Raw genomic sequence first — 13,438 nt, 5'->3', positions numbered from 1 at the left:
TATACAGTAAAATTTCCTCTCCAATGCAACGCTAGAACAGCAGAAAAATGCAAACCTTCAGAAAAACAATGAATCCTCCACGAACAGGGGGAAAAAACCCCACTAGTCCGATTGCGGCCTATGCGTGCATTCAAGCAAATAAGCTTATACGATTAAAAAGTGTAAATTTCCCAGTTTGCTCAAAACCGACGGGAACGTCATTTCCAGGCGGACAAGACAATCATTTGCAATCTTGCTCATATTTTCCAGGCCCCGCAGTGCACTATAAAGTGCAGTTTGCAATTCAAAGACGGGATCGAGATATGAGTGGGAGCACAGAAAGTCGATGCAGTGATAGAGGAGGATGGGGATGAAGGGATGGACCTGAGGATACTTGTTAGCTTGCTAATTTCTGGATTCCAATCCCACGAAAGAATAAAAAAAATAGAAGTATGAAGAGTATGTAGTACCTGGAAAAAGCTCAGTTCCGACAACTCCTTGGAGAGGGCAGTCACTCGTTGGGCGGCGGGGAGGACCATGTGGGTTAGCTTCTCAATAGCGTCTTGTTGCGTGTTTCTTTCGGATTGGGTCAGGGATGTTTGCATCGTCTTGTACATTGTTATGATGGCTGCTTGGGTCGTCATGTGTGTGAGGAGCGGCAGGGAGTCCAGGTGCAGATTTGCGCAATGGTCTTGGAGCGACAAGCGCTCCAAGTTCATAGCAATGCTGGCTTCGAGACGTTGGTGGCGCGTCCAAAAGTCGAGACTGGATGCACCTTGGGCTTCTTGCTCAACCATGCTGCGCTGGTAGTGGGATAGGCTTTGGTTACATAGAGTGGCCTGTCGAATGGACTCGGTAAAACTGGATGGTGCTTGGGGTTCGTCATCGGGCCGAGCTTGTGATGGTAACGGCATAACGATTGGGTCGTTGTTCTGGAAGTTTGCTTCGGGCATGGGTAGTCGTGTTAATATCTAGCTACTTGGTTAGGTCCATGATTACACTCTTGAGTTTTTTTTTGTGAAGAACAGGGTAGCACCCACTATATGCTGGTTGAAGGTCAACGGAAGCTGATCCATGAGACTGACAAAGCAATCAATCACAAAGAGCATCCAAAAAGTTCTTCTTCGTTCTTCGATTTCAGTTCCTGTTAGCGATGAATTGGCAGAAAGCTCATCACGCCCATCAACCGTGTGAAGCTTTTGCAATATAGCGGACCGGAAAAGCTTGCCCGCACTCATCCAGCCTTGTCTATAGTTGACATGCATTAACTCGTAGATAAAAAGCAGTGTACACGCTTGAAGATGCTCCACCTGAATGTAGTCATCCATTGATGGATCCATCTCGAGGCTGTCCAGGATCCTTCTTGCGTTTGCATACAGTTCGTCCTGAACATGCTGAAACTGGCTCGAGGTTGATGCGGCTACTGTCCACATTGTATACCGTAGACCGGAGAATGCCGTCACGTTGTTGTCCATGCTGGCTTGCCTCGCTCTGTCGAAATAGTGCCGCTTGTTAAGAATTGGACAAAAGTTATGCGCTCGATCAAAGTAAAGATGGTCACTAGTCATTCGCCCGAAAGTTAGTCGTGTAATACTATCACGTAATGGTTGGGACACGAACAGGTCATGTTTGATGACATCCGAGATTTGTCCCATAGTGGGATTCTCAATTAATGGCGCAGGTAGTGGAAAGTACTCGACTGCGGAACTGTCGGATGAGCTGTTGGCTGAGCTCTCTCGCACTTCATTGAAGACATCAAGAGCGAGCCATTCATTAGTTGGCGCCTCTATTGATGACGGGTAGGGCATGTTTGCATCTTGAAGAGCTTGAAGGTCTTCTTCAGTATGTTCGCCCAGAGTCTCATCACCCAGAGTCTGGTCGCCCAGACGACGTTCTAGCGCCACTAGTAGGCTTGTCAGCATCTGGAAATAGAGACGGATGAATGCACTTACTTATACGCAACTGTAACGCTCGCAGATGACCTTTCTTTGGACCGCGAGGCTGTTTAGTTGTTGTTCGATTGCATACGACGCCAGAGTCTCGACACAATCCGCACTGCGGCTGCTCTCGGTCACAGCGAAGCTTTCGTCTACGACATTCATCGCAGGCCAAGCCAGCCTGTTGGCGAGGACGAGGAGTGGTGGGACTTTGCTGTGAGGGATACATAATTACTCTATCTTCACAAAGACTGTGAGACTAGGAAAATACAAATAGACATTTAATTGTACAGTTGGAGTAGCATTGGTAGGATATAGTTTTATATTCACAAAGGAGAAAGGCTGCGTTGCGGTTCAACGATCGACATACACTATAGTGGGTAACGGCGATAATGCGGGGGAACTATGGCATCGCGACAATGTGTATCTACATGTTGCCAGGGTGAGTTTGGTATAGCAGGGCTCTGGGGCTGAGTCGCAGGGAGACCTGGTTGCCGGCACTTGTGTAGGATGACGCAGGACCGGTAGCGAACGAGCGAAACCAGACGACGATAGGTACTATTGCACCGTAAGAGGGGACGGCGTGACAGTGGGTCGCCAGAATTCGGTCGACCTTCCAGGCGAGGCATAGGCGTCGGCGGTTTGAGGCCTTAGTCCCCAACCGTTAGTGATTTGTAGCCCCACAACCCGTCGCGTTGCAACGTGGGATTAATCCTGTATCAAGTGCAGCAGAGCTCATTCTTACTCGCCCTCAACGCCGTATCTTGCATTACCCTACAGGGTTGGCCTAATCTAATGTACAGGGTTATCTCAGAATAGCCAAGACACTTGCTAGTCTTACCCGTTGTACTACTTTTTAGGCCTAAGAAATATAAAACAGGCGGGGCCTTTATTTCTCCATCGGAGTTTGCGAGATTAACGGGACATATGAATTCTCGATCTGACATACATATTCTCGATCACCTGCATATCCATCCGGTCTTGCCTAGGCGTTGTCAACATCGGACAAAGAAGCAAGGACGACGCGTACGAGCAGTTTTGCGATATCTAAAACACTACTGGAGTGAATCCAACCAGAGCGACATCTGGAGCAGGCTGAAGAGAGTTCGATTCGGTTGAGAAAATTGGTGAGGTTGCTAACGAGGCTTCTAGAGAAAAAAAAACACAGGAACCAAGACAAGTCGAAATGCAAAAGAAAAGTATAGAGTACGGTACTTTTCTCAGACCAGAATGTACTGTTGGCTAGTTACGGAACTGGAAACAATGAATAAAATGGGGGCCCCACCTAGGCTCTTTTGCTGAAGCATTATTACTACCCCGAGTTTAAATCTTACCGCATCGAGTTAGCTGGACTCGGGTGATTTAGTCGTGTCCAAGCCTAGGTAGACCAGGGCGCATAATATACCAAGCAGGGTTTAGGCCAACGACAAGGCACTACTATGCTCAGCTCTAACTAGAATCTTTGCATTAGCTAAGCATCTGTGGCCTGCTAGCCTGCCCTTTGGGTGCTCACAACTCGCTTTACTCTAGGCGAAACACGACATCGCATTGTTCGTATGACCATCTCAGGCTTGGTCTGCCTCAGACGACGACTTTGGTCTCAGCATGACTTGAAGCAGACATCAGAAACACAGTAAATCAACCAAAACGCATCGCAATGGGTTTCGGAACACTACAGAGTTGTGCACTCTGAGGTGGATACTTCTTACTCAACAACGAATGTCTTGGAGAATAATGGCAAATATAGGTATGGTGCCGTCTTAGACAACTACAGCGATGTCTCCAGCCCATTCAAGCCCAACACCTGATCTATAACCTACTCCTCTTTCTCCTTCTCATATTTCTTCTTCCCTGCGTCGGTATACGGCGGATACGAGTTCCTGCAGTCGGCGCTGCTTTTGGGTTGAACCCTCTTTTGTGCAACATCAAACTCGGTGCCGTTGAGTTCGCCCTTGGCGAACTCCCATTCGGTGACACAAAGCTTGATCTATCGGGCGAACGCTTCAGCGTGGTTTCCCGACTGGTAGAGATTATCTATGTGTATGTAAGACCGAGTTGTTAGATTTCCTTGTCCCTACCTGATGCATTTGCTGACGACTCACTCTGGTTGCCACATCAACAAGTGTCCCGACGCCACCGACGTTTAGTGCGGGAATCGGCCAGTCACTCTGACCTGCTGGAGCAATGAACTTGGATTTTTTGTTTTCAAACTTGCGCTTATCCTGCCAACCTTGGCTAGACTGTCGCACATGAGTTTGATTGCTGCAATGTTTTTATATCGACAGAGCAAGTCTAACATTTCCAAGTTGATGTCGAGACCTGCAACAAGGGGAATTGACGATCCACCCGTAAGATCCTGAAGGTACGTCACAATGTCATATTGGCGCATAGCGAAGCCAAGGTATGGAGAAACAAGAGCAAGGCGGTACGGCGTACTCGGTTCCTTTGCTTCCATAGTCTGGCAAATTGAGTCCCGCGTGTAACCTACTACGCCCTATCGTGATAGGCAGCTCGGCGCGATCAAGACGCTACTCCGCCATGTCCGGTCTTTGTAATAATTGGGCTCTTCTCTTCAGACGACCAGGGTCAATTTCCCTCCATTGGTGCCGGTAATCACGATTCTATGGAGGCCGTTGGATATGAGAAATCTCGAGTGCTTCCTTGGAAGTCCCAGTCAATCTCTTGAAAAGCATCGCCCTTGAATTACCTCAACCGAGGCACGTGGAGTCTGAGTGGGAGAGAGTACGAGGTAGAGCCATGTTGACTGGCTATGAAAGGCATATTGTGGATGATATCAATGTCTGGATGGGGGAGACTCGCGAGCCATGAGACACAGGGAACAAAGTCGTTGAGACGCGCATAGTGTGCACATCTTGGATGACGACAACGCCAAGGACATATCCGTCACCTCCGTACCGTGAGCAGAGATGCACTTCTGTCTTGGAGATGCGGTTGTATATCCGACAGCAGCGATTCGCCATTGCAGACTACGTACGTACGGCTAGTAATAAGTAAGTACTCGGAGGGTCGGGGCATCCGCCGACAACGCGTCGCGTCTCGGCTGCGCTAGTAGTAAACATCTTGGTCCGCCCGCCCAATTACAGTCGTCTCGGGACTCTGCTGGTTGCGATGTTCACCTTGGTCCCGATCGCACCACCCGGTCCCATGTGTCGTTGAAGTGGGTTTCACGGTAAAGCCGGCGAGCTAACCAGGCCGTTTACCCCAGGTTTCTGGATATTGCATCTACCACTACTTACGTGTACCTTCTTCCTCGAACTTCCCTTGACCTTGACACGAAATGCATTCCAGGAAACCCATGTCCACAAGAATCTCACCCGTCTCACTAAGGAGCTGCGACTTGTCATCAAGTTCACGAGGACCTTTCCTAGCCCCTCAGGCCTTAGTGATTCCGGTCTTGAGGCCTTTAGCGGGCGTAGAGTTCCACATATGCGGCTTGACCCGTGGGTGTTCGTCTAGAATCGGACTAGAGCTTCAGATAACGTCAGTTGAGTTACGATGCCGGCGTTTGTGAGTGGAAACGAGAGAAAGTGGTGTTTGATCCTGATGTCATAGGCGATAAATCGGTAAGCTGAACAGTCTCATTCTCAAGAGAACGGATGTGGATCGCGTTAGAACTGTGGAGTAACTACGACGATTCGCCTTGTTCGGATTCAGACCGGCAGCTAGTTGGGTGTTGCCCGAGAATTGGGTACTTTTGGCTAATCATTACTGATGAGCAACAACTAGTATGTGAGCGAAAGTCCCATGTTAAGTAGGCCTCAGCAAAGCCCAATCGACATACGAAGATGGGTTTATGAACTACTCAAGCGCTGCTGCTTACTTCAACTTTCAATTTTGTTATTTTACAGAGACCGCCTCTTATTACTTATGGTAGTTCGATGTGCGAACTAATTACGTGGTTCAGGGTAACAGGCACATGAAAGGTCGCACAACTAGACTATGTAGGCTCGGAATATCTCGCCCTTTAAACAGCGAGACTCTGATCTTCTCACCAACCGCTTTCTCTTCTCGAGACATGAAATGCTAGACGCGCGACTCGGTGAGCAATCCTTTTGGCAAACCCTCGGCTAGCGATGAAATGTGCGTTTAAGGAACTTGTGAATCTAACGGTAATCTATGCTGTGTGGGAGAATGTACATTGTCTCGCAGCAATTACAAGTGTCGTATAAATGGTTTGTCATGCCATCGAAAGACAACAGAAGCATGGAAGATTAGAGTTAGAGTTAAAGACTTGCCTCAAAAATTAAACGTGTTTAGATTTGCAAATGCCGGGGCCATCGCTGCAATAGTCTTTAAGTAGGACTTTCAGGTTTAAATACTATAGCACTTGAGGGCACAGTGTTCCAGTTCAGGGTGTACTACTAAGGATGAAGGGAGCACGGCGGTTCTGATGAATATCCAAAAATAAAAACGGGTATCAATTTATAGCCAAGAGAAAGTCGTCTACCTTACGCATGCTGTATACTACAACTCCATAGCAAAGGTTAGACTAGGTGTAGCCAGACTAGGCTTTGGTGTAAGCTGGCAGATCGTCAGAGGACTGCACCTTGGTGGCAGCCCTTCTGGCCATCCGCCTCTCGCGGCGATCCAACTCCCTCGCCACCGCCTTGGCCAACTTCCTCCTCTCCTCCCTCTCCTTCTGCTTCAAGATATCGTTCTTTCCTTTGCCTGTCCAGACCTTCCTGAACTCCTTGCGGAACTTTTGGCCAAAAGTGACGTGCTTGTCAGCCTCGTCTTCAGCTTGGCGCTGCTTGTGCTCGTCCTCGTCCTCGGTGTCGTAAAAGTCCGAGTCATCGTTGTTGTCGCCATCTTCGACGAGGCGATTGGTTTCCGAAAACTCGAGGCTGACGGCGCGTTGGTTGCGGGCTTTGTCCCAGGCCTTTGTGCGCGAGTATGCGATGCAACCGGTGATGCTGAGGACGGTAAGAAAGGGAAAAGAAAGGAAGAGCAGCATCACGATGCCAAAGGCGATGAGGTCTTCGTCCATTGTGTGTGCAGTTTGCGAGAGTGAATAAGTGATAGATTGTGAGGGTGAGGTGGGAATGTTGGAGGGGTGGTCAAGGTCAAGGGATGTTGCAATATGTGTGTGATGAGAGAGTGTCGGGGTGTTGGGGAAAGGAGAGGCTTGTTGCCACCTTGGCCAGTGTGGCGCAGCAGCCGTGGCGACGGTCATATGCAGTAAGTATGCACGTCACTGCCATGCATGAGTCATGCATCAGCACCTTGTAAGTGTACCCTACTCTACACTACACTACATACACAAATATGTAGTATACTACTATTCTTCAGTCACAATCATTATACATAGTACATGCAGTCGTATCCAGCGGCATGCGGCTTCATCGTAATCTACACATTACAGGGCATGGCCCTCTTGGTAATTCTGCGCTAGAACCATGGCCGAATAGGCAAGTTTCGGCCCTGTCTCGCCAGGGGTCATGCTTATATACGGTTGTTCGCCCTTTCTGCTGTGCAATACTCGACTCTACAGCGTCCTCCATCGTCCACTATCGTCCACTGAAATGCAGTCTCACAGCTGAGTGAACAGAACCGACCACAAAATGGTAGTGCGAACATGCACGCCATGGCTACCTCTTGTGTTGCGGGTTGCGGGCTTTCGTCCTCTGCGGCCTCTGCGCTGCTTTCCGATCGTCCGGCAATGACATGCTTTTTGTTGGTCTAGCGCAGCCTGTCGGGCCGTTCTATCTACTGTGCATGTGCAATCGACTTTCAGAATACATAGAGTCAACCGTGGTACTCGCTCTTATATGATTACCTGAGCTGAGCTCTCTATACTCTCACGTACCCGGCACTGTGGACAAAAGAGCCATCAATATCACTGACATATCTTTTTGTTTTTTGGGTGTGTTTTAATGTCTCTATACATCGTGCGAAAGTGGGGGGGGGGGGAAAGAGATTATTCTCCATCTTTACGAAGGTGCTAAGCTAGGTTGAGGGTATTAATAACATCACATTAGCCCTTTTAGACCTGACCCACACCGCTGGAATTATGGATAATGCGATGTTCGTCATTGCTTTAAAAGACCCTGCACAGTTTGCGTTTGTATATATGTGGACTTGTCACGTCCTGGAACTTTGTCTCATTCCCTTCTCCATCGCCTGGTACTGATAAAGCCATTCTTTTTACACCAACATTTATCATGGTGGGAAGCGTCAACAAGCTTCTGGCCATTGCCGGCACTGCCTCGGCAGCCGTCTTCGACCTGCCCGTTGTCATCAAGGGCACATACAGCAGCGTCAAGCTCGACATCGGCACGCCCCCGAAAGAACACCAGTTGTTGTTCGATACCGGCTCATCAACCCTCTGGACCGTCAGCACCGACTGTACACAAGACTCGTGCCCAGAAGAAAACACGGAGCTGTATAAACGACAATACTACAATGCATCTGCATCATCCACGGCCGTCGAACTTGCTATTCCCGCCACGATTCCTTACTTGGGCGGTAACATTAAGGGCGAAATTTACCAGGATGTCTTCAGCGCTCTGGATGGATCCGTAGAATGGAACCAGTCATTTATTGCAGTCAATGAGAGCTCATGGATGTGGATCACTGCAGACGGATTTCTGGGTCTTGGATTCTCTACCATCGCAGAGCCCAACACGTCGACGCTGGTTGAAACGCTACTGTGGGATGGCAAGCTAGACAAACCCCGGTTCGGCCTATACTATGGCAAGAACCTAGGAGACGAGGGCCCTCAGGACGGTGTGCTGAGCATTGGCGACAGTCACGAGGACAAGTATGTTGACGGCCAGGTGGTTTATGCTCCTCTGCAGAAGGTCAACAACGAGCATGATCTATGGCGCACACCGTTGAAGGCTGTCCATCTACTGGTTGCCAAGAACCCGTCCAACCCAAACCACACAGTCGAGACACACATTGGCAAACTGCCCACGACGCAGTTTTCCGGCAATGGTATTGAGTCGGTAAACATGACTTTATCAACGTTCGGGGACGGCAAGGCCGTTTTCGACACAGGAGCTGGTCGCCTTTCCGTGCCATACGAAATGATCGATTCTCTATACTACAACCTCGGCTGGGATTACCAAAGTCTGCTCAACGGCACGCAGCGCTTTACATGCGAGGGGATGAACGCATCCTGGGCCATTTCCCTGGTCCTTGGTGAAGGTGCGCCCGAGGACGATGTCGTGGTCAGCATTCGCGGCGATGAATTCCTCGAGCCTGGAGCACAATGTATGCCGCCGTTTGACCCTTCCGGTGCACCTTCATTTGCACTTGTTGGTAGTGCCTTCCTCCAGAGGTACTACACTATATGGGACTTTGGTGCGGACAAGGTGGCCGAGTACAAGCCTCGGCTTGGATTTGGAAGGCTCAAGAAGGAGTTTGACTGGAAGTATCAATCGTGAGGGTCACGTGGAAGGTGGAGGATCTCTACCCGATTGTACATGTATATACGTAATATATCAAGATGAGATGCAAACGAGATACTTGGTGCTGTGACGAGTGTCGTTGTTACGGGCGCAAAAGCGTGCTGTGTACTAATGATAACACGACGAGCGGTAGGTACACCAGCTAGTAATGCCAGCGGAAGCGGGTAATACTTTGCACGGTTGTCGGAATGAGTATGTTGATTGAAAGCGTATGTATGGTGGTGGTGGTGGTGTCAGGGCCAACACGAGTCTTCCTAGGCTACGTCAAGGACCCTGGCGCTAGTCGCTGACAGACGCGCAACCACTGCTTTCTGTCCTCATCTCGCGTGCTCTGTTGTCTGACAATCAAACCCAACAACCTCTCACTTCGCCATGATCCAGGCTCTTCTCCAGGCATGTCTAGCCCTGCAATTGCTGCCTCTGCTCCTAAACCTACCCCACCTTTCGTTCACCACTAACATACACTACAGCGCCTGGCCCGTTGGCTCGACCGGCCGCAATTCCCATGGAAGCGCCTGGTTGTCGGCTTTTCTCTCGCAGAGTTTGCCCTCGAAAACTGGCTTCTCTTCCGCCAGTACCGTGTCCTCCAACGCACTTCTATCCCCAAGGCTCTCGACAAGGAAATCGAAAAGGAAACGTTTGACAAGTCTCAGGTGCGCCTCCCCTCCCTCCCCCACTGAAGCGGACGTGGCGCCGATCGTGATATTGATACTGACAACGGCCGCAGCAATATGGTCGCGCCAAAGCAAAGTTCAGCTTCATCTCCGGTGTCTTCAACCAGCTCAAGCACCTAGCCTCTCTCTACTTCAACCTCTACCCGTTTGTCTGGACTGCCGCCGGCACTGTCCTCGCCCGCTATGCACCTGCTCGCTTCTCGGGCGAGATATCGCAGTCGCTCTTGTTCATGTACATGCTCGGTTGGATCGACTTGATCGCCGGTCTCGGTTTCTCGTACTACCACAGCTTCGTTCTGGAAGAAAAGTTTGGCTTCAATAAGATGACGGTCAAGCTCTGGCTCACGGACATGGTCAAGGGCCAGGCGCTCGCCATTGCATTTGGTATTCCGATTGGAAGCGCCTTCCTGGCCATTATCAACAAGACGGGACAGGGCTTCTTCTACTACCTATGGATGTTCATGCTGGTTGTGCAGATTACCGGCATGACTGTCTACCCGATCCTCATTGTGCCCCTGTTCAACAAGCTGGAACCGCTCAAGCCCGGCAAACTCAAGGAGTCAGTCGAAGCGCTTGCTTCCAAGCTCAACTTTCCCCTTTCGGAGCTGCAGGTCATTGACGGCAGCAAGCGCAGCGCTCATAGCAACGCTTATTTCACGGGCCTGCCCTGGATTGGCAAGAAGAAGATTGTCATCTACGACACACTGCTGGAAAAGAGCACGGAGAAGGAGGTCGAGGCCGTGCTTGCACACGAGCTCGGTCACTGGAAGATGAACCACACGTCGCGACTTCTCTTTATTAGCCAAGCGCATCTATTCTACATTTTTGCCCTCTTCTCCGTCTTCATCAACAACCGGTCGCTGTACGCAGACTTTGGCTTCCACCGGGAGCAGCCGACTATTGTTGGCTTCATGCTCTTCAACGAGATTCTGTCGCCTACGGACTCGATCGTCAAGCTTCTCCTCAACATCTGGACCCGCAGCATGGAATACGAAGCAGGTACGTGGCTCAAATACTTGAGTGTTTTTGTGTGATCAAGACTAACGTGAAGCAGATGCTTTTGCCGTCAAACTTGGCTATGCGCGTGAGCTGGGCGCATCGTTGATCAAGCTGCAGATCCAGAACCTGTCGAGCATGGATGCCGACTGGTTCTACTCGAGCTTCCACCACTCGCACCCGATTCTGACAGAGCGTCTCAAGGCTATGAAGTGGACGGGCGAGAAGAAGATTGTGGTTGACAAGGCGGCCGATGAGGACAAGGCTGTAAAGGCAACGGATCGGGAGCTGTAAGCGTTAGTCGGGGGTGGTGGTGGCGGTGCGTGTGAGTGTGTGATGTGGGACAAAAAAGGCCACGGGCGTGTGGAAGCAAGATTGGGTGCGGACCGTTGATGTAGTACTATCATGTAGCTCCAATGCGACGGCGCAAAAAGTGGCAGTGCCTCTCATCTCGGTCGGTTTGTGGTGGCATGGCAAGATGGCTAATCCGACTTTTTTGCCTTTGCCGCATTGTCCCTCTTCCTCTGCAGGTCTCGCTCCTTCTTGGCCTTCTTTCTGGCATCCTTGTCCACCTGTCCATCTGCGGGCGATTGTTGGTTATGATCATGGTCATGGGCCTGGTCCTTCTTTCTCTTCTTGGTGTCGTTGGTCTGCACTGGTGGTTCCTGTCCACCTTCTTGCACGACGTTGGTCCTGTTGCCCACGTCGCCAATCTCGATGCCGCCTAGCTCGGCCTGGTAGGTGGCCTTGTCTTGCCAATCTTGCTCTGCGCCCGTGTTTTTGCTGCCTTCGCCATCAGCAGCAGTGTCCAGGGCTTCGTCCTGGGCCTCGAGAGTCGTGTCGGGCTCAAGGTACTCGCCGCGCAATCCCGCGGCTACACGGCGCAGATGGTGCATGAGCAGGTTCCCCACGGCGCCGCCCTTTGCATTGAATGTCACGCCATCGGGGGTGATGAGGGCGTCGGGGTGCAAGTGCGCATGTGTCTCGGAGTCTTGCAGGTACTTTTCTAACACGGCGGATGCGGCGCTGAGAGACACGGGCGCGCTGGATACCTGGCGGCGTGGTGGGGGCGCCTCGAGTAGCATGGTTGTGCGATTGTATAGAAAAATGAGGCGAACTGGTTATGGCGCAAACATTAATCTTGGGTTGAGTGGTGCATTCAGAAAAGAGTCTCGGGTATGAGCGTGTACACGAGCAAAGATACAACTTTTTGCGCACGGACGCCCGACCCATGCTTTATTAGTTTTGGTCTGCGGACTGGGGAACGGGGCGCTGCAATCGACGAACCATTTACACACACACGCACGTCAATTGGGGGAGAAAAGAGGATTTGAGAGAGGCAGAGGGACAAAAAAGAGCAGATACAAAGTCTTCCAATTGTACTGAAGAACAGAAAAGAGGGGGCGCGATGAACGCTTTTCGGTGCCTGAGGGTTGCTTCAACCAGCTCTTGTGCGCTTCTCAGACCACGCACATCAGGCACAGCAGCAGTAGTAGCAGCACAACGGTATGCGCACACCCTCTTGTATCACGACATGACCTAGCATCGCTGACTTTTGTTTCTTCTCTTCTCTGTAGCCTACCCACGCCCTCGCAAGCCCGCCAAATATCTCTCCTCTCACCCCGCCGTCCCCTCGTGCCTGCGACATACTCGTCGCCGTCAACCTTGGCTCCGCCTGGCACCTCGTCTTCCCTTGCCAACCCGGAAACACTAGACCTTGTGGGCAGAATATCGGCGCATCCCGCCCTGGGCAGTACGCAGATCCGCTGCGGACCCCGCGACACGTACAATCCCAGTCATTTGGTGCGCAAGCGTAGGCATGGGTTTTTGAGCCGTCTGCGGACAAAAAAGGGGCGCAAGATGATTATGAGGCGGTTGAAGAAGGGCAGGTGGAATATCAGTCATTGAGAGGGCCGAGGACGAGACGGGTGGCCAACACACCAGTGTGCTGGAACTGCTTCTATGAAGCTCTATACATGGCAAGTGAGACGCCGACGTCCTGCTGCTATGACCTGGAAACAACATGTACTCATCACGCTTGTAATATAAATGCGGTATAGTTCTCTGCACTGACTGTACCACCGCATTCTAGGGTGCAAGTACAAGCTTGTATTCGTCGATATAAAGACCACTGTATAGGCTCTTGGACCATCTAGTAGCGCAGTACGGCAACATGGCTGCATTGGAATAGCAATGCTTCATCCTAGCCATCACAGGAGGGCGCTATTTGTGTATACATGTCTTCCCCTGATGTTGCTGAGGCAGGCCCCCAAGCTATTTCGTCATGGTAGATCGTCATGGCAGACTGCAAGCGCACCCATATGTCTTGAATGCGTTGCTCAGATGATGATACCACGTGACGCCCACGGCCACCAAGATACCACGGCACTTTTTTTTTACAGCAATCAGCCCAAGACAA

The 13,438-nt window shown here is 50.7% G+C and overlaps 7 protein-coding genes across 7 annotated transcripts; 3 read left to right on the top strand and 4 right to left on the bottom strand.

Annotated features, from left to right (window-relative positions):
* Positions 1 to 144: 144 nt before the first annotated feature.
* Positions 145 to 2,145, bottom strand: COCVIDRAFT_101746 (hypothetical protein; the record flags this gene model as incomplete). Its single annotated transcript, XM_014700211.1, has 5 exons — positions 145 to 363; positions 450 to 950; positions 1,020 to 1,539; positions 1,600 to 1,804; positions 1,932 to 2,145. 5 exons carry the CDS (start codon positions 2,143 to 2,145, stop codon positions 145 to 147), a joined length of 1,659 nt encoding a protein of 552 aa, XP_014555697.1.
* A 1,587-nt stretch (positions 2,146 to 3,732) lies between these two features.
* Positions 3,733 to 4,697, bottom strand: COCVIDRAFT_38572 (hypothetical protein; the record flags this gene model as incomplete). The annotated part of the gene is made up of 5 exons (XM_014700210.1): positions 3,733 to 3,903; positions 4,019 to 4,105; positions 4,147 to 4,410; positions 4,495 to 4,576; positions 4,624 to 4,697. 5 exons carry the CDS (start codon positions 4,695 to 4,697, stop codon positions 3,733 to 3,735), a joined length of 678 nt encoding a protein of 225 aa, XP_014555696.1.
* A 1,744-nt stretch (positions 4,698 to 6,441) lies between these two features.
* On the bottom strand, positions 6,442 to 6,924 carry COCVIDRAFT_101691 (hypothetical protein; the record flags this gene model as incomplete). The annotated part of the gene is made up of 1 exon (XM_014700209.1): positions 6,442 to 6,924. The coding sequence occupies one exon, from the start codon at positions 6,922 to 6,924 to the stop codon at positions 6,442 to 6,444; it is 483 nt and encodes a 160-aa protein (XP_014555695.1).
* A 1,174-nt stretch (positions 6,925 to 8,098) lies between these two features.
* On the top strand, positions 8,099 to 9,325 carry COCVIDRAFT_16780 (hypothetical protein; the record flags this gene model as incomplete). The annotated part of the gene is made up of 1 exon (XM_014700176.1): positions 8,099 to 9,325. One exon carries the CDS (start codon positions 8,099 to 8,101, stop codon positions 9,323 to 9,325), a length of 1,227 nt encoding a protein of 408 aa, XP_014555662.1.
* A 396-nt stretch (positions 9,326 to 9,721) lies between these two features.
* On the top strand, positions 9,722 to 11,313 carry COCVIDRAFT_38569 (hypothetical protein; the record flags this gene model as incomplete). Its single annotated transcript, XM_014700208.1, has 4 exons — positions 9,722 to 9,742; positions 9,820 to 10,002; positions 10,077 to 11,022; positions 11,078 to 11,313. The coding sequence occupies 4 exons, from the start codon at positions 9,722 to 9,724 to the stop codon at positions 11,311 to 11,313; spliced, it is 1,386 nt and encodes a 461-aa protein (XP_014555694.1).
* Positions 11,314 to 11,501: 188 nt separating this feature from the next.
* Positions 11,502 to 12,104, bottom strand: COCVIDRAFT_38568 (hypothetical protein; the record flags this gene model as incomplete). Its single annotated transcript, XM_014700207.1, has 1 exon — positions 11,502 to 12,104. The coding sequence occupies one exon, from the start codon at positions 12,102 to 12,104 to the stop codon at positions 11,502 to 11,504; it is 603 nt and encodes a 200-aa protein (XP_014555693.1).
* A 323-nt stretch (positions 12,105 to 12,427) lies between these two features.
* On the top strand, positions 12,428 to 12,927 carry COCVIDRAFT_101727 (hypothetical protein; the record flags this gene model as incomplete). The annotated part of the gene is made up of 2 exons (XM_014700206.1): positions 12,428 to 12,525; positions 12,597 to 12,927. The coding sequence occupies 2 exons, from the start codon at positions 12,428 to 12,430 to the stop codon at positions 12,925 to 12,927; spliced, it is 429 nt and encodes a 142-aa protein (XP_014555692.1).
* Between the last annotated feature and the right edge of the window lie 511 nt (positions 12,928 to 13,438).

The sequence above is a fragment of the Bipolaris victoriae genome (genome assembly GCF_000527765.1).
Source record: "Bipolaris victoriae FI3 unplaced genomic scaffold scaffold_52, whole genome shotgun sequence".
NCBI lineage: Eukaryota > Fungi > Ascomycota > Dothideomycetes > Pleosporales > Pleosporaceae > Bipolaris > Bipolaris victoriae.
The sequence above is the reverse complement of the archived record's forward strand: the minus strand, read 5'-3'. Positions and strand labels throughout refer to the sequence as shown.